General features: G+C 34.3%; 1 protein-coding gene and 1 non-coding gene across 2 annotated transcripts in view; one reads left to right on the forward strand and one right to left on the reverse strand.

The window, feature by feature from the left end:
* Positions 1–20,790, reverse strand: part of Sesn (Sestrin) — a 231,895-nt gene that overhangs the window by 183,932 nt on the left and 27,173 nt on the right. The window contains exons 2-4 of the mRNA XM_085486251.1: positions 19,356–19,847; positions 16,298–17,396; positions 11,069–11,134 (exon numbers count right to left, since the gene is read on the reverse strand). Of these exons, the coding sequence (XP_085342377.1) occupies positions 11,069–11,134; positions 16,298–17,396; positions 19,356–19,606 (1,416 nt within the window). The 5' untranslated portion in view covers positions 19,607–19,847. The remainder of the gene's footprint in view (positions 1–11,068; positions 11,135–16,297; positions 17,397–19,355; positions 19,848–20,790) is intronic.
* On the forward strand, positions 11,217–11,289 carry TRNAK-CUU (transfer RNA lysine (anticodon CUU)). Its single transcript has one exon. It is a non-coding gene; the product is annotated as a tRNA-Lys (tRNA).

The raw sequence follows: 20,790 nt of genomic DNA on the forward strand, positions 1-20,790 counted from the left end.
GATACATTGTTTTAACTTTGAAATTCAGAAAAATAAAAATGCTTTTGCTGTTTTTGCTATTCACTATTTAATTAGATTTTAGCAGTAATTAATGAGTCATGTTTTATGGTGGAACAAGTATGAAAATAAACCCTCCGAGATATTTGTCCATTCTTGCATGTATATTTTGTTCTACACTCATTCTGTTTATTTTTTTTTCATAAAATGATGTATTTTCTCTTTACATCGTTTCGCGGACACACTTGTAGTTCGAATGAAAATTTATGAAGATATAAAAATTTTAAAAAATGAATCAATATTGGGTCTAAAAATGAATTCGAAATGGCGATGGGTAATAATACAAATTCAATTGTATAAATATGGATTCAATTGTACACAGGAAATCATAACAGAGCCTCTATTCAATCCAAGTAATAATATGATTTTTAGATCTCTTTGTGAGTGTAATTTGCGTCGTTACATAAATACGCAGTACCCATATATCTTGGTCAAAGATAAGAAACTATTTTCACAAACATTCCGAATGATAAACGTTGGGTAAAATTGAACGAGAAAAATCAATTATCATATGAAAAGAGAGAGACTGGAAAAAAGAGAAACAGAGAGATGGAAGAAACGATGTACACCGGATAGAAGCAATATCCGTGATTCGTTTTAAAGAGGCCACTCGCTTTGAACTCGATTTTGTCCAGGAATAGTACGACGGCAATTTTTACGATAGCGTGTTATCGTTCGAGCGGCAATACGAATATTTTTTTTCCATTATTTGCGTAAAGGTCTTAGTCCTCCGTTTACCTTTATCTTCTTCTTCTTTATTAACATGCCCTAAAGATAAGGTCGCCGTGAAATAATGCAAAGGAGAAGATTGCTCGGTATATATTGTTTAATGTATAAAGCAATGGTGGTGGATTATTTAACAAAACAAGCATATTAAACACATATTTGCTTAAAATTAAAAAAATGGAAAAATGTTAAAAACTTATTTGAAAAAAATACTTGTATATAAATATACATTATTCCTTCTAATTTTTATATTAGCAATATTTATACACGATTATTATTTGTACATCCAATACCTATATTAGTTCTTATATAGAATATTAAATAATTTAATATTTATTGCCTATTGCCTTAATTATAAATACGAATTAAATTGTTTTCATGGAACAATCTAAAAAAATAATTCTTTTAGATTAAAATTTTTAATTAAAATAAATTATTAATTTACTTTGTTTCAGATTCAGCGTTAATACAGCTGATCAATCAGCTCTCCTCATGATTATTGCCACAAATATTCGATTTGTTTTTAATTCTCAGACAAGTTATTTTAATAATGAGTGAACTTGTGAAACTATGGCATTCCATGTATTTAAAGCATGAGTTTCATAAGAAGATATAAAATAGCTATGAGAAATAACTGAAATGTATTTATAGGTTTAAGTTACATATTTTATAAGTAACAACAAAAGTTCAAATTCTGATAAAAATGTTTGTTATATTTAAGTAAAGTTATATATTTCAATTGCACGCACAAATTCTTCTTTTCAGCATAATAAATGCTTTATAAATAAGATATTAAAAATAAAGAAATATTATAAGAAGAATTGTGAATAATGTGAATTTTCTTTATAGGAAAATGGCAAGAAAATGTAATAACGTAGGACAAATGTCTCGAAGCAAAAATTTGCTTAACTGTATCAAACTTGAATTTCGGCTACAGAAAAATTTTACCGCATAAATCTTAACGTCAGTTCAAAAAACTAATCATGAATAATTTCGGAAGAAACACTATGATAAAGTACGAAATGATAAGCTGAACAAACAAGAGCTACGTCAATCAAGGCGATAATGTTGTAGCGATAATTCAAGACAAAAGTGTCGTAATATCAGAGGCGTGTCGGACTTCGACCAATCGAGCCTGTTCTGAATTGAGCCCAGTGTAAATCGACGCTTGTGTTTGTCATCGGGACGGAAATCAGAGCTCGAACAATGCCGTTCTATATAAAGAGAACTCATGTTTTAGCTCATGTCTCGACCACCCACAGAAAGTATAACAGCAAACATCGATACGCGAATGAAACTCTATTCCCAACAAAGGAGAGCAATGATACTCTTAGTAACTGACAATCCGAGGAAAGAAATATCTCTGGGAACGAAAGAGTCAATAAAACCCCTATCGTGTCAAACTTTATCACTAGCTCGTTGAATTAATTATCATTAATTATTAATACATGCATGCATGTAAAATGTACATTAATTATTAATTAATTATAAATACCATTAATTATTCTCGTAAAGCAGAAACTATATTTCAAATCTTCAAAATATACAATATATCTTCATTAATTTTTTGACTAAAATGACAAGTGGAAAAGAAATTAAGTTATTTAAACACTATTTTGTTAATTGAACACATATTAGTATTTAAGTCAAATATACGTTTTGTCAGATTTAATATCTGTTATCTAATTTAAATATTTTTACACGTTCAATTAACAAAAAAATATTTAGTTGAAAGGTTTAGCCTAGTTAACAAATTTTTTTTCAGCGAAAAACATTAAATTATTTAAATTAAAAATAGAGATTTTTAGTTTCCTCAGTTATTTAATAAAATTGAAATGTAAAACAAAGGAATTAAATTTCCGTCGTGAAAAATATATAATCTCATACAATCGTTTTGAATAATAAAAATTCGTTGTCAAATTTAAATGTATCTGAGTCGTTTCAGCCAAAAATAATTCTGATAAAAATCCAGCTATCATACGTTACGTATATTTGATCTTCTACAAATTGAAAGAATGTTTGCTCCAAACTGTAATTACTTTGGAAACCGAAAGAATTATAAGAGGAGCAATCGGGCAGGAAAACGTAAAAGCCATTCGCTATCTCGACCTACACCGACGCCGTATATTACTAGCGACTGTATCGACATTTCTATCGACCCAAAGATGTAGCAGTTAAACCACAGTGGGAAGAGATTGCGAAAGGTATATATTCTCTCCTTACGACGGTAATCCAAGGAACGAAAGCGGCTTCTCTCGCGGAGCGAGAAAGATAATCAACGCGGTTACAAGAGATAATATCATTCGAAAGATTGTGAGCGCGTGCGATTCTTCAATCTTGATAATATCCTCCAAATATTTGCTAATCAAACCCGATAATGCCATGAAACCTCGATAAGGTGTAATCCTGCGATAAGAGTTACAGTTGAAAAAAAAAACATCTCTTATAAATCGATCGGGTCAAATATTCTTATCTGTCAAACGTCAAAAAAAAAGACATTTCTTATTGTGTCAGTGACTTGTAAGCTATTTTTTATATCAAGCATGCATAATTTATATATTTCTTTCATATACACGTACAATGAGTAAAACACTTTTCATGGTAGATAAAGTTACGACACGCATCGTTCAGCAATATCTGAATTATAATAAGCTCGGTTCTTTCCCATCCGCGATACGGAGGAAATTTAATCGATCGGAGTTAATTCTAAATGAAAAATTAATGCAATTGCGTTTCTCGCGAAATGAATATAAAATATATATATATATATATATAGAAGGAGACTTGTATCAAATGTCCCGCTCATTTTCAATTCGCTCCCAAACATATTTCTGAGGCAATATTTCCATAGGTATTCCGACTATGCGGCGGATATTTATTTGCCTTCCCGAGTCCGGAGCGTGGACTGCGTAAAATAGAGTGGGATTTACATGAAAAATCTCTCTATTCCATCTGACGGCTCTTTCTCCCGCGTTATCTCTCGCGCGTGCATCTATTTCGCGTCAATGATATCGTTGGCAGCGAAAAATGAAGACCGAGAGAGAGAGAGAGAGAGAGAGAATCATTATACGTGCGTCGGCGTTCCGATAAACACGCGTGTATAATTGCGTTACACGGCGTACCAGCACCGTTACACCTTTGATAAATCATGCTGCTGCCCCGAGAGAGTACGGTAATAATTTTTTTTTTTTTTTTTTTTTTTTTTTAATAAAATTACCAGCCAGAGAAAGCTTGCATAGCGTGCCCCGTACGAGAGAAAGAGAGCATCGCACTGCATAAATGTCGTTGAATATTTCAAACTTCGTTAGTGGCCCACCCATACTAAGCTCCGGAGTCTTCCCACATTGTGCACGTACATTTTGTTTACGTACATTACGAATTATCTTCCGCGTGACGCTATTTCTTCCTGCGACGTATATCATATGCGACTATATTTTTTTTATCGCTCGATTAATAAAGTCGTAATATTAATTGTTATTTTGCGCGTAGAATTCACGCTCGATCGCATTTATCTCGGAAAAAAAATCTCGTCTCAATAAAAAAAAAAAATTTTATACAAATTTATGTAAATTAGTATACCTTTATTTAATATCCTTATATCTCTCGGAAGACGGAAACTTTATATTATGCACTTTTGTTGGCTGTAAAAATTCGAAGCTATCTCTCCCCTGCGTGACCGAGTTACCGCGGAAAAACTTTTTCTTCTCTAACCATTGAAAAAACAGAAAACAAAAAAAAATACAGGAAGATACGATGGCAATTCCGTAGAGAGAGAGTGCGAAAAAAAAAAACCGAATGAATTGTAACTTTTGATTATATACGCGTAGAGAGCGAAGATTATAATGCGCCGCAATTTGCCGCGACTTGAATTGTCATTTGCAGTTGTTGCGAATGAATTACAGTTTCGCGAATTTCGCAACGGCATTTCATCGTTGCCATGGAAATTTGCTTTGATGACGGTTTATTGGTTTCGTAACTAAATGTAACATAATTAAGCGCAGAGAGCAACGCACATCGTACTACTACATCAAAACGCAATTTTAATTTAAATACACACATATATATATATATGTGTGTGTGTGTTTATATACGAAAAATAGTTTTACATTTTAAAGAAAAAAAAAGAAAACACCAAGTTTTAATTTTATCACCTTTTATGAATCACAGTTAAAAAATTTGTGTTAAATTTAACAGATTTCTCTCACATATCCCAAACAATCCACAGAAATTTTTGTGTTAATTTAACTTAATATGGATATATTAAATGGAGAATACTGCGTTTATTTTCACACAAAATAAATGTAAAACTTTGAGTAATAAATTTCATGTAAAATTAACACAGTTTATGTAAAATATGTTAAAATAAAAAATTTACATTTTTTCTATTATTTTTAACAGATAAATCTTGTCGCTAAAACAAAACAGAACATATTTATTCTGTATAATTAAAAATAGATGCACATTATTTTTACATCTTTTCTCAGTTGTTTTAATAATTTAACATTTCAGTTCAAAACACAACAACCAATATGTAAACTTAACACACAAATGTGTTAAATATTTAACACAAAAATTTCAACGGGTTTACCGTTTTTAACCACACTGAAAAAAATGACTAAATCAATACATATTTAGTTCAATACTGCCACAAATGAATCATTTATTTGAAACAAATAAATATTTATTTGTTTTAAAACAAATTTTCTTATATCAAACAAATATTTTTCCTATCAAATCAATATATATTAATTTCAAATAAATGATTTATTAGACAGTATTGAAATAAATACTTATTCGAATAAAATAAATTATTTTCTCAGTGAGACGCAGAAAACACAAATTTTCCAACCATGAATGAACTCGAGACACGTGCGATTCGCGAATAAATGCGAAGACAGGACGAATTATTATCGCATTCGTCGTCGGAGTTGGAGCCTTTTCCGCGAGATATCTTTCGAAACACCGGCCGCGAAATTAAAGCAATTGCTACCTTCTATTCATAGGAGTCATTACGTCGAATTGATAAACGCACGCAAGCACCGACGACGACAATTGGCGCATTAAAGAAGACGGGGCGAGATGTCAACGACCCGTATAATCATATATAGATGAAGGCGCGACGTCACAGAGAGAGAGAGACAAGGGGTCATGAGATAAAGTGACCACTTTTTTTTCCGACCGCGCTCTAATCGGTGTAATCTTTTTTTTTTCTCCTCCTCGTGTGAGAAAACGTTATTACTTCAATTAACATTCGTGCTTATATTAATAACGATTAGACATTGAAAGAGACACTTAGAATACTCGCTCTAATCGTTATCTTAATATGGTATTAACGATTTCTGAAATTAGTGCCGTCTCCTGATTACTTCGCTTTGATATCTCGCGCTTTCATACACGAGATGTCGAAATGGCACCGCGGTTTAGGCGCTAATTAACGTCATTAACCGGAGTAAATCGTGCACTATGCCCTTTACTGCTGCGCTTTAAGGGTTAAGCGAGCAAAATTCCGCGCTCCAATACGCAATTAATAAAGTACTTTATTCCTTACGAAGAGGGAAAATGTTTGCGGAGAAATACAAAGTGGAACGTGATAAAACACGGGATCTAATTTCGAATAAATTTTCAACTTCGATGCGCTATAATGAAGTATCGTGGAGATTAATATGTCTCTCATACCGAAAGTCTCATCTCTATAACTATAAAATCTTTCGTCATTTTATCCTTCGTACACAAATAAAATTTTCTCTTAGAATTTATAATATGGTATTGGAAGAATTTTATAACAATTTTTCTAATTAATATTTGCCACAATAAAAAATACCAATATCTACCACAATAAGATATAAAAAATTTTCGATTAATTTTACTATGTACATAAAATTTACTGTGTATATATTAATATTTTTTTTTGTGGTAAATATTTTTAATCAGAGGAACTCATAAAATTCTTAAAAATCCAATACTGCCCTGCGATTATCATGATTTTCAGGGTAAATTCTAAGAGAAAATTCTCTCCGTGTATCTATATAAAAATGTAAAAGCAACCGATTTTTATTCTAGAATAAAATAAAATATAGAGTAAAAAATATGAAGTATATATATAATAAAATTAATAAAATAAATTAAATAAAATAAATTAATAAAATAAAAAATTAATTAATAAATAAAATAACTAAAAATAAAAAATATATATATATAAAAGTAAAAAATATGAAGTATATATATAATAAAATTAATAAAATAAATAAAATAAAATAAATTAATAAAATAAAAATTTAATTAATAAATAAAATAACTAAAAATAAAATATATATATATATATATATAATATATAAAGTAAAAACAGATCCCAAGTGCGTTATCAGCGAAATTGCGCGACACGAAATTATCATTTTGAAAAAAGCGCAAAGAGGCAAATATGAAATATCGAAGATTCAATTCGCGTTCCCCGATGAAGTCTGTGTATGAAGCACGTATATGAACCATTCGTAATCGCTTGACCTAGGGAACAATATCCAATTGACTCGATCAAGATTCCCGCGAGTTTTCAAGTCCCTTTCTTCGTATACATGCATAATAAAGTGCTCTTTCTATCGCGTTTCATTTTTCGTCGTAAACATGTTTCTACGATTTTTCCACGTCCTAGTATACAACAGATGTCGTGAAAATTGGCCATCGCGTAATAGAAATTCGGAGATCGTTTCGAATTTGATTTCGAGAAATAGCGGATTCGAGAGCCAGCGGTTTCGAGCAGATGAAGTAAAACTTCGTTCTCATACCAACTATTCTCCCTCTCGATATCTCTGACGCCGGTTTCCATCCGATACCTGGAGAACTACCGCAAAGTAGAACGTTCGATAATATCCTTTGGAAATTGATCGAGGACGTGAGATAGTTATAGAAGAGAAGATATACTTTCGTATAATCCAATAAAAGCGTTCGGCCCAATAAAATTAGACAATAAAATATTTTATAGAAAAAACCGGAAAGAGAGAGAGAGAGAGAGAGAGAGAAATATAATCCATAAGTTGTAAAATTATATAAAAAAATTGCACACAACATGACGCGGTTTTTTTTACATAATTATTATGTTTGTAATCAACGCGTTATAAAATCGTTCTACAATTATTACGTGGAATGTGCAAAAAAATTCTTTTCCGTAAATACGTATCTAGTTTCGCTTGCATTCAAGGATATCCAGCATGATGTCACGAAAATGTGATATTATTCAGATGAGAAATAAATCGTATGCGTAATATCGCCTACACAATATAAGAGATCTTGCACGGAGCTAAAGACATAATGATAAAAATCAACGATCCCGATGATGCATCATCGGGCCTATTCGAGTTCTCGATGATCGATCATCAACTTCGTTGACGTCGAAGGCACGTTAAGGATAATATAAAGATGACAGACGAATCAATAAGCGATACATCAAACAGGTATATATCGACAAAATTTTATACAGCAAGCTTATCTAAAGTACCGAAGTACATGAGCTGGTTCTTTAGCGTTTAACCGCTTAACTTGAAAGATTGCAAAGTGTCGTTATTAAAATAATCGCTATTACGATCTCTTGTTTCTGAGAGAGCCTATATATATGTATTAAATTTTCAACCTATTCTTTTAGCTTTTTTTATGCTATGTTTTTTATAATCATATTGCGCGAAGAAGATAATATTTTATCTAATATGATGAAAAAATCTATATTCCTCGTTTTATTTTAAAGTATTGCGAATAATGCGCCCGATTAAAGCCATAGTGTGCGATTTATTTGTAAAAAAAAGTATACACTTGTTTACACTTACCTTGCCGTGTATTATAATAGAGGTGCACAGTTTCACTAGATAAATATTTTATAATCACTTTATAATAAATCATAAAAATTACTGACGTAAAATAATTTTTCTTCTAGAAAAAATACGTAAATTCACAGTACGTTTCCTTTATATTGAGGAAAGATTAATAGAATGGAAATTTAATGTTGCATACCGTATTTTCTAAAACATTCTTTTTTTGTTTTAATTCTGAGATACATACACTAAAAAAATTATTAACTTGACTAAATCGTTCAACTAAATTACTATTTAATTACTTGAACATATATTAGTATTTTAGTTAAATATATTAAATTTATTAGATTTAATATGTTATATTTATTTTAAATATTTCTATATGTTCAATTAACAAAATAATATTTAGTTGAATGATTTCGTCAAATCAACCAATTTTTGTAGTGTGAGGTGATTAAACTTATTTATGAATGGCAACATATCTATGTTCTCTTATTACATAACGAAGCAAAATGTATACTGTGATAACTACATTATATAATACCATTGAGGATAATTACTACGAGCTCGACGCACGTTTTTACGATAATTCGAGCAAATACATTTTACCCTCGTATTACGAAAACGTGCGGCGACACGAGTAAGTAATCTTATCTCGACCGAGGACGATAGCGTGTATTACTTACTTTGCGTAAAAGAATTCAAAATTATAATCCGCAAATTAATGCGGGACGTAATATTTGATAATAACGCAAATCGCTAAATTATGAGCACTTTTGGCGTAAAGATCGCGATATAAACTCGCGTATTAATCAAAATAAATTGCAGTACAAAATTAGTTTCTCGTTAATATATGCAATTCGCTGCTGCACATTGCATCAGCGATTCTCGAGCACGAAATGTGCGATTCGAGTAATATTATTATTATTAAATTATATTAAAATTCATAGCGACGAAACAACATTACTAATCCATATAATTAATAATTGACATTGATGATAATTAGACAATTAATTAAAGCTCTTTGGGTTATATTGAAAACTGCATTTCCTTTGTGACTTTTAACACAGGGGAAATTCATTCATTATTTGCATACAAGCTCATATATCGAACGACGTTAATAGTCGCGCTAATTACAAGCTTTCGAATCGTGCGATAACTTGATCAATGGCGCCATCTGTAAATCGACACCGTAATCAAAATATCCTTTTCTATCCTATATTGATAAAATGTAAAAATTTAAATAAATGCGAAGAATAAGATAATGAAAGAGAAAAAATATTATAATTTAATATTATTCCAATAAATACAATTGGTCAAAAATATGTGAAAAAAAATTAGACAAAATTAAAATATTCAGTATTAATTACAATATTAACCCCCACGTAATTGTTAACACTTGTAATGACAGATTTTGTTAAAATTATTTTTAAACTTTATCCAATAAGATCCATGTACATTTACTCAATCGGCAATGCAGTTTCCTTTATAGATAGCAACGTAATAAGAAATATAGTATATTTCAGCCAGAGATAGAGTCACAACACTCACGTTTGATTAAAGTAAATTAGAGGTCATCGAGGGACAAGTAAGCATGGACCGACTTGACACCCGGTATAACGTGAACCAATCGTCAAGATTGACTCATTACCGACCATTGCCAATCAGCTGGCGAGATCATCGACACTGTTGGCGCCAATGCGATGGCCCAGATTTCGCGGCAACGTTAACCGATTCGTTTTTCATGTCCTACTTTTTGTGACCACGACCGCGAGTAAAATAATTTAGCTATCCGTGCCGATCTCTAGACAAAAAAAAATAAAAAATATATATATAAAAATAAGAAAAAGAAAGTCGCACGCGTCCATTTTAACGCATCATCGATCGCGCATTTATGCGAATTGGTCCATTTTCATGATGTTCATATACCTATCTCAATTGTGATTTCAAAAAAAAACATCTCATGTTATTACGAGATAAATATCATAATCAAAAAAATGGAGTATTTCAAACTGTATTACTTTATAAATACGATGATGACATTTTGTTTGTCACGAATGTGACATTTATCCTTGCGAATAAAAAGTGATCGATTATATTATGAATAGTCCTTATCATTGCATTTAATATACATATTTATCTTCATTTATCTCCATTTATCTCAAAATATATTCTACTTTGTACGTTATTAAATTGCAAAAATTGTGCTATTGTATAAAATAATCGTAATACTGCATCGATGATAAAATTGTTCAAGATTACGTCCCACAAAATGCAAAGTGTTATATAAAAACACCCGCAAATTATAACCAACATTGTGATTTGATTGAATTGTCTCTTTCTTTTAAAATCATAATTAAAAAGACGCAGAAGCCTCGTAAGTTCTTCCAAACTTTGCTTAATTTCAATCAACGTCAATTTTGACAGTTGTAAGCACATGTTGACATACCGGTCTACAAAAGCAATTGACATGCATGCGGCAGACTCACCTCCGAGAGAGGAACGAAGGCACTAGGTCCATCGAAAGCCGGCACTGGTACTGGAAGTCCTCTATCCTGTAACGAAAAAAAGAGATTACATTTCTTACTGTATCCAGCTTCAGACTGAAAACTAGCGAGGTGCATCGGGCTCTCAGCAGCCCGGCTAGCTCAGTCGGTAGAGCATGAGACTCTTAATCTCAGGGTCGTGGGTTCGAGCCCCACGTTGGGCGAGCTTTCTTTTTGTAAATTTCAATAATTGTATCTTACAAAAGTAGCAAAAATTATTTTTACATACTCGTAAAATAAGTCGTCGAATAAAGCTCCCAATGAAAAAAGTTGAGAAAAATTTGGTTGCTATAAAAGTACAATGCGATATTATAAAGTAGATATATCGCTGAATAATTTGACTTTATTGTACAGATATATGTAAGAATGTTTTTGTCGTGTAATTATCTCTTTCAGATATTAATTGAAATAAAATTTTCAAATACCATCAATTTTTCTATATACTATTAGAAATTTTATGGAATATTAAAACTGAGAGAATTATCAATAGTTATGATCCTCGATACCGTCAAATAATTATTTTAATTTACAATTACATCATAATTAAAATTGACAATATCATTTAATAAACGACTTGATTAAATTCTATTTCTTATGCTTATATATTTTAAAACGAGAATTTTAATAAACATGTTTTATACTTCAACAATCTAGTATCTCGATTAAAATTTCGTTTTTGCAAATTTGCATTTAAATTTCGTTACGCGTTCAAAGAAAGACATTTTAATCTCCATTACACATATTTTGAGCATAAGAAAAGAGAGAGTGAAAAATTAGAATGACAAATTTTATGTACGATTATATGGATGTCACAATACGATACATTATGTTTTACGTTAAAACCTCCTTTCTGTTTCTGTCGACTTTGTGCCTGAAAATTGTTCTGCACTATGTATAAAGCTTTACACACAAGTCGTATCGATCGACCTCGAGTGTGACAATATCGGTGAGCATAACTGTCGGCCGAAACAGCGGATTCTACATTCACGCATGTAATAATATACGCATAATGCACATTTTTGCTTTGCCATTAATTGAGATAAAAATATCAATGCGTTCTTCAATGTATGTATTATTCTTTCCTACCTGTGTCTCATTTATTTTATTAAATAAATAGTATACAGGGTGTCCGGTAACTAACGAACCAACGATTACAAATGGATTCTTTGGTCAATTTGAGAACGATTTTTCCTCGGCGAAAATGTCGAAAAAGGTCATCATTTTTTACAATTTCCCAATATTTGTCAGTATGTATCTTTATAACTAATTGTAAGCCTCAAATTAATATTTTATTACAGTAAACTCTACCTGAAATTAACTAAAGAATGTAATTATGTTAGACTTTTAACTCCAAAACGTTTAATTTTCAAAAAACCCATTTTTTTCAATCGCTTATAACTCGAAAATTATTGACTTCTATTCTGACATTTTTGCTAAGGAAAAATCGTCTCCAAATTGGCCAGAGAATCCACCCTTAATCATTGGTCCGTTAGTTACCGGACACCCTGTATATGTAATAATTATCTTAAAAAATGTAAACGAGATGATATTGTTTAGGCAATTAAAAGAAATAAAAAAAACAAATTCATTTATAAACACACGTGTTTCATAAAAGAACGAAACAAAATTTGTATAAAGAGAAAATATTAATCATCTCTTTTCAAAAGAGAATCATCAAATCATTATTACGAATTTTACAATTCTAAGAATTAATCAGCGATTAATCGCAAGACAGTTTCTGAAATTTGTAGAAAGAAAATAAAAATATGTATACGTTCGAGCTTCTCGAGAAGTTCAAAGATGATTATTTTTACGGTTTACTTTTAGCCCGCTCATATTATTTATGCAATTAAAATAAATAAAATAACAAATTCATTTATAAACGTTTTTAACATATAAACACACGTTTTATAAAAAAAGAAAACAAAATTCGTATAAAAAGAAATTATTAATCATCTGTTTGCAAAAAAAGATCAAATCATTATTATACGAGTATTACGATTCTAAGAATTAATCAGCGTTCACGAGACAGTTTCCGAAATTTGTATAAAAAAAAGAATAAAAATATACATTCGAGCTTCTCGAGAAGCTCGAAGATAGCCGATCATTTTTGCGGTTAACTTTCGTCCTGCTATTCAGAAACGAGATTCAAATAAATATATTTTGAACGCCGAGAAAAGAAATGACGTTAAAAGAAAGAACACAAAGTTGCCGGTCGCAAACGTCTTTGAAAAACCTTTCGATCTTACAACGTTCTCTCGATTTGTAGTTCTATTTCCGTCTCGGTTACTTGAATATTTGCGATGCATTGCATGTTCGCTCGCTCGTTCGCTCCTAACCAGCTCGCGCGAGATTAGTTTTACCAGTATTGTCAGGTATTTCTTTTAACCGCGCACCGAAGGACGCTGGATTAGTCCAATTTGCCACGGTTCTTCGAAAAGATTAACTACCGCCGTAATAAGATTAATGACTGTCGAGTAGAGAACTATTCTCTCTCTCTCTCTCCCTCTCGCGATAGGCCGAAGTTTGTGCTTTAACCGCGAACCACCTAGGTACAGGATATTTTTAGAGACCCACGGTTCAAACGCCTCCCCAAATAACCAGTCAAAACAAGTCCATTAATATAACCGACAGTTACTCCTATCCGGTTTATCTTTTATGCATAAGCACATCCTGCGCCGGATTATTCCCACGCACTCACTTTACACGTAGCTTACGCGAGTTTCAAGTAATCACCATTTTGTCCCGTCGTCGAAGATTACCCGAAGAGACGTCAGGTTGTCAAATTTTGTCAAGACACTCGCTACGATTTAATTGTATGGGATTAATATAGGTAAAACATTTTTATTCTTTTCCGATTAAAGAAATAAAACCTGGGTGCGAAAAATTGAGTTCCGACGCACTCACTTTACACGTAGCTTACGCGAGTTTCAAGTAATTACCATTTTGTCCCGTTGTCGAAGATTACCCGAAGAGATGTCGGGTTGTCAAATTTTGTCAAGACACTCGCTACGATTTAATTGTATGGGATTAATATAGGTAAAACATTTTAATTCTTTTCCGATTAAAGAAATGAAACCTGAGTGCGAAAAGTTGAGTTCCCACGCACTCACTTTACACGTAGCTTACGCGAGTTTCAAGTAATCACCATTTTGTCCCGTTGTCGAAAATTACCCGAAGAGACGTCGGGTTGTCAAATTTTGTCAAGACACTTGCTACGATTTAATTGTATGGGATTAATATAGGTAAAACATTTTAATTCTTTTCCGATTAAAGAAATAAAACCTGGGTGCGAAAAGTTGAGTTCCGACGCACTCACTTTACACGTAGCTTACGCGAGTTTCAAGTAATCACCATTTTGTCCCGTCGTCGAAAATTACCCGAAGAGACGTCGGGTTGTCAAATTTTGTCAAGACACTTGCTACGATTTAATTGTATGGGATTAATATAGGTAAAACATTTTAATTCTTTTCCGATTAAAGAAATAAAACCTGGGTGCGAAAAGTTGAGTTCCCACGCACTCACTTTACACGTAGCTTACGCGAGTTTCAAGTAATCACCATTTTGTCCCGTTGTCGAAGATTACCCGAAGAGACGTCGGGTTGTCAAATTTTGTCAAGACACTTGCTACGATTTAATTGTATAGGATTAATATAGGTAAAACATTTTAATTCTTTTCCGATTAAAAAAATAAAACCTGGGTGCGAAAAGTTGAGTTCCGAGATGCGCGAGAAAGAAGCTCTGTAAATCTCCCCTGGTGTAGTTTGTTTATTAAGAAAGCTATAAAACAACGGCGCGCATTAAGAGCAGAAGATACAAAAGTCACAGCAGCGTAAGAATCGCGCCTGGCAGTTACTCTTCGCGAAGGACTCGGATAAATTGCCGCGAAACTGGAGAGATAAAGCTTGAAATATTCTGGACAATCTCAATTCCGCCGCGGAATGTGTACAACGTATCTCAGAATAATTGTGCACTTCCTCTCCGGGACACGGAAGTTGCTCCAAAATTACACGACATTCTATTTTTTTCAGATTTTTAATTATATTATATTTTTTAAATATTCAATTTTGTATTTTTCATTAATATATTTAATATTAATAATTTATTATAATATATAATACTTAAAATATATTAAACATATTTTAGATACTTAATTTTTGCAAGAAATTGCAGCCAAAATTACCAAGTCTTACGATAATCTAACTTTTCGTTCGTGTTGCAAAACACGTGGAAACGATTTCGCATTTCATAAAGTTGGACAGTTTGATCCTGAGGAACAGGTGTGATATTCCGTATTTCCGTACGCGTCTCTTTATGTTCGCCGCGTTTTTAACTCTGTCACGTGTTGCCTAATAAACTTTACCAAGCACATATACGTGCATACCGGGCGAGGAATGTTCGAGCGAGTGCAAACTTGAGTGTTGGAACTGTTGCAAAAGAATTTCAGCCGAGTGCACGCGAGAGTGCAAACTTCGCGGTCGCGTTAATATCTGCTTCGTCGGAGACTTCGCGGGCGAAACTTTGTACACAACCATATCTAAGCTATCCGTTATCTCTCGCATCGTTTCGCCGAGATTTTTTTCTTCCGGAGTGTCCCGTGTACTCTGACTCAGGGTAGACAGCGGTATTTAATTTCCGTCAAAGCACAGATAACCACGGACAATAAGCGGTTTTCATTTTTTTTTCTCATTTTTATTTTCGCAACTTCCTCCGCCGCGCCTCTTCAAACCCGAGAAGATTTTATCGAGAAGATAAAATCGAGATTAATCAACTCGTTAAATTGGCTGCAGATATATTTATACTGCTTGTGTCACAAGCTTGAGAAACACTATTTATCAAAAAGAAATACTTATGTCACCAATTAATTCCTATATATATATATATATAGGAATTAATTGGTGACATAAGTATTTCTTTTTGATAAATTGTGTTTCTCAAGCATATATATATATATATATATATATATATAGGAATTAATTGGTGACATAAGTAAAGAAACCAGAGAAATAGTTGAAAATACATAAAATAGCTTTAACCCTGAATAAATTGAAACGATTGCCAATTAATGTTAACGCAGATTTATTTAAACGCGAAGGACGCTATATATTACTTGGCACACGCACCAATTCCAAAACCGTCTCCGATAAACAGATTGAATAAATGATCGCTCACCTTGACCATCTGGAGGATCTCCGCGCACTTGATCCTGACGTTCTGAAAGGGACAGTTGACGCTGAGCCTGAGTATCACCGGCAGATGCAACGTCACCAGACTCAGATACTTGTTGGCCTGAGCCTGCCTGGGTCCGTCCAAGGCGTTACCGAGATTCAACATCCTGCCGACGTCGCCGGGCGTCACTTCCGGGCTCTCGAGCACCCGGCCGCTTTTCGTGGACACGTCCTCGTCCTGCGAGAGAGGCCTCTTGATCTGGCCGGCGCTAAACTTCCTCTCGTCGTTCTTGCGCAGATAATCCTGCTGCTGCGCCCGGCCGCGTGGATCCTCCGGGTTATCTTCGTGGACCACCGCCGTCTCCCGGCTCTCCAGATTCATGTCCTGGCAGTAAGACGGCTCGTTCTCGTTCTCGAAGCCGTCGAGCGTGTTGAAGACGACCCCGTCGCTGCGCGCCGCCTCGCTTTCATTGAAGGACACGTCGTCGTCGGTGCCGGCGTCATAGTATCGGCGCTGCTCGTGCGTCAGCTGATCGCCGCCGGCGGCGATTTTGGCTCGGCGATTCCGGCAGTCGAACGACGCGAGGCCGCTGAGATTGTCGTCGAACTTGGGACTCTTGCCGTAAACCCGGGTGTCCGCGTCGAGCTCGTCGTCCTCCAGCTGCTTCTGCTTGGCGCCCTTCACCTTCACGTAATTGTTCTTCGTCCTGCCAGGACAATAATCCTCGCTCGTCGACCTGTCGCTGGACGACGAGCCCGGATGATACTTTCGCTCGCTCTCGCAATTAGAACCGAAACGCGGGCATCTGGTCCCCTCGTTGTTGAAGCCCTTGCTACCCTCGTCCGAGGAGGTTGAATGGCCAGACCTGCTGCTCTCGACACCGTCGCCGTATCGCTCGCGGAACCGCCTCTCGTTCAGAAGACGTCCGTCCACGCAATCGAACGAGGACTCTGAATTGTTCTCCTCGAGAAACGACGCCGGGTTATCGTTCACGCTTTGCGGGAAGAAGCCCTCTGTTCGGAATGTCTCCTGCAGGAGCTGGTGCTGGTGTACGCTCCTCGGAGATGACCTCGTCGGCGACCGCTCGACACTCATGTCGTATCTTCAACCAAACACGATTTTTATTTATTTTATTTATTTTTTTTTTTTTTTTTAATTAAAAGCCACTCGATTGACAGACGTGCGCGCGTGTGATTCCGGCTTATGAATCTTTTTAAGTGCCATTTAATCGTTGATAAAATAATTTTGAAATAAATTAGGGAAAATACATACAAATATAAAATAAAATTGGAACAAGATAGATGTTATTTGTTGCTATTATTGTTCAATTTTTATTCGCAATTTTATTTAAGTCCTATAAATATGGAGAGCATTTAATATATTATCTCGAAGTTGAATAAAAACGCTCCGAAACTTTAGGAAGGAACAAAGACGAGAGTTACGTGAATATATTAACAAAAAAAAAAAAAAGAAAAAGACAGAGATATAGCAAATCTCTTTCTCCGCAATAGTCCTTGCAGTTATGCTTAAACGAGTATAATTTCTCCTGCGTGTTTATTACTAATCTCTATAACGTGCACATTTTAATGAACCGCTCGTGATTATTTAAGTACCGCGTTCACGTCGGGATTTTACGTGTTTGCGTGACCGAATGCTGATATTAAATCCAGAACCAATAATTTGCCGAGAGTGCACGGAACGAAATGTTTGCGCCGATTAAACATGTCCGCTCGATCAAAATTATGATACGCAAAGTCGAATTATTTTAGGAAATATTTATTACACACGATGTATTTTATACACATATAGATTATTTGTTATCTAATAAATCGTTAATTGATCAATTGTTAATTAATTGGTATTGATAATTGATACTGATAAACAAAGTTGTTCAACAAATCGTATAATTTTAACGCATCCTAGCGACACGCTCGTATTTATTCTACGGGACAGAAAATGAAATGGTCAAGAATTTATTACAGCATATCCAATTAAACCTAAATACGAATGTATGAAGGCACGTGATAGCGAACATATGTATAGTTCTAAAATTTATCGGGATTGTAATTAAAATACCGCAATCTCTAACATTATACATTGATCCATTTATCCAGAAAAACGAGGATATACAAATTTAAAAAAAACAGCGACAGGTAGAAACGAGCAGAAATTAATCAAATCTGTTATTGTCTTTTGCATCGAATCAATATAATTTTAGAATTTTTTTTTGACGTGCATCTTTATTAATAATACGAACGATAGATATAGATTAAATAAAGAAAGCTTTTAAATATATAATGTAAATCAGAGATGTATCTCTTTTTTTTAACGATTAAGAAAATCAACAAAAATGTAATAAAATTGGATACATCACATTTTTCCACGAATTGGATATAATTCTCTGTTAGAAAAAAAGAAAGTGACTTTTTTTATACACGGAAAAAAATTAATTACTTAGCTTTTAGAAATATTTTTAAAGCTATAATTTAATAGAGAATTCCCCATTGAATTACAAAGTTAAAAATACTGGTCATCGTAGCTAAAATTTAAACATACAATATTAATTAAATTTCAAGTATAATATGAGAGTATATTAAAAAAATTTAGCTAATATAGCAGCGCTAATATTTTTTTCTGTACATACAAAAAAATCTTGTGTTTCTTTCCTAATAAAGAATTATATCAAATTGATGAAAAAATGATAAATCCAATTTTATATATTTTTTTTTTAATTATAAAAAACGAGGAATATTTATAATATTTTTTTCCGCATACAAAAAAATATTTTTCTTTTTTAATAGATCAAATTGATGGAAAAATATGATAAATCCGATTTTATATCTTCGTTCGATTTTTTTTTTCATTATTAAAAATAATTTTTTTACATTTCTGACTAATAGGTATATTTTCATTGTAAATAAAAAAAATCGTTTTCTTTTCCAAAAGAGAATCATATTAAATTCATGTAAAAATATGATAAATCCGATTTTATAATTTCTTTAATTATCAAAGACATATAATTTCTTTAATTATTATCGGGGATGAGTAAGTGGGTCCTTACCTTCCGTCTTGACCGGAGAACTTGCCGGTCGCGCTCTTGGTGTCCTCGACGTCGCTGGCGTCCTCCCAGCGATTCGAACCGTCGACGCTGCCCAGCCATCCCTCGACGGTGGTCCTGGCCGCGGCCAGGGCAATGTTCCTGGCCGCCTCGTCCCTGGCGCAGAGCGGCGCCAGGAACCTACTGACAAGCTCGACCTCGTCGCCCTTGGTGGAGGCGTTGCTGCCCGACGAGCTGTTCGGCTCCCGGTACATATCCCGCGCACGTTGTTTTCCTTCCGTTCGATCCTTCCAGGATCCTTCTTGCCTCGAAGCAATCGCGTCAAGTGTCGAGGCGCCCGCGCGCTCGGCTCGATTCCCAGGATAAACAGGGCGCGCGATGGCACGACGGGATATCTATATTTTTCTTCCTTCCGATTCGCCGTTTTTCCCTCTTGTCTATTTTGCGACCTCGTCGGACGATCCTCCCTCGAAAACCCGACGCTGCGAGCTGGCGCTGCAAAGAGGAAATAACGCTGCGCTGTGTCATCAAAGCTTCTCCGATTCTGTTTTATTAATCTATAGTCGGTCGCGTAAGATCGACTAGTTTTTTTCTTTCAAAAAAAAAAAAATAATAATAATAATAATAACAACAAATAGAACGCAACAAGAAAAGTCGTCGACCATGAAACGCGTTATTCTTATATATCTGCTCCGTGAATCTCTTCTTTAATCTGACGGAAGGAATCTTAAATTTCTTTTACTTCTGCGATTTTACGCAAGAAGAGATATAGTTAAGTCGTTCACTTTATACCATCTCGCGTTTTAAATTTTCGACGCCGATATTAAAATCGTTTCGAGATCGTCTCTCCGATCGATCGATCGATCGATTGCTCGCCGCCGCGCGATTAAACGGCACTCCTTCGTTTTCCAAGGCTCCTTCTCCTCCTCCTTTAACCGGGCGTGACAAGAAAGGGATCGAAGGGAAAGAAAAAAAAAAAGAAAGAAGGAGCCGATCCCGGTACTATCCTCGCGCAATTACGCTCGTTTCGTCGCGTTTCGCCGTGAGAGAATCGACCATATAAAACTCGTTTCTCTCGGAGAGGATTTTACCGCTGCACCTCGGGATACGTTTCAGGGCGATAGAAAGTAGGCAAGGAGGCGTCGGCCGAGGCGATCTATCGAGATTCGAGTCTCGAGACGCGATTCTCTGACGAACCTTCCCGCGACGAGGAAACGATCGACCGGGAAAACGTTTTAACCCGATCGGATCCAATCGATTCGCGCCTTTCTTCTCTTTTTCCGCCTCCTATACTTTCCTCTTACGTTTGTCTTTCTCTCTCTTTCCTATTTTTCTCTCATATCCACTATCGCGGTTTTTCCATCACACGCGGTTTGTCCCTCTCTTTCTTCTTTCTATTTTTTCTTTTTTTTTTTTTTTTTTTTTTTTTCGTTTCAAT

Source organism: Nylanderia fulva, unplaced genomic scaffold (assembly GCF_048542155.1).
Source record: "Nylanderia fulva isolate GAGA-0341 unplaced genomic scaffold, ASM4854215v1 Scaffold11, whole genome shotgun sequence".
Taxonomy (NCBI): Eukaryota; Metazoa; Arthropoda; class Insecta; order Hymenoptera; family Formicidae; genus Nylanderia; species Nylanderia fulva.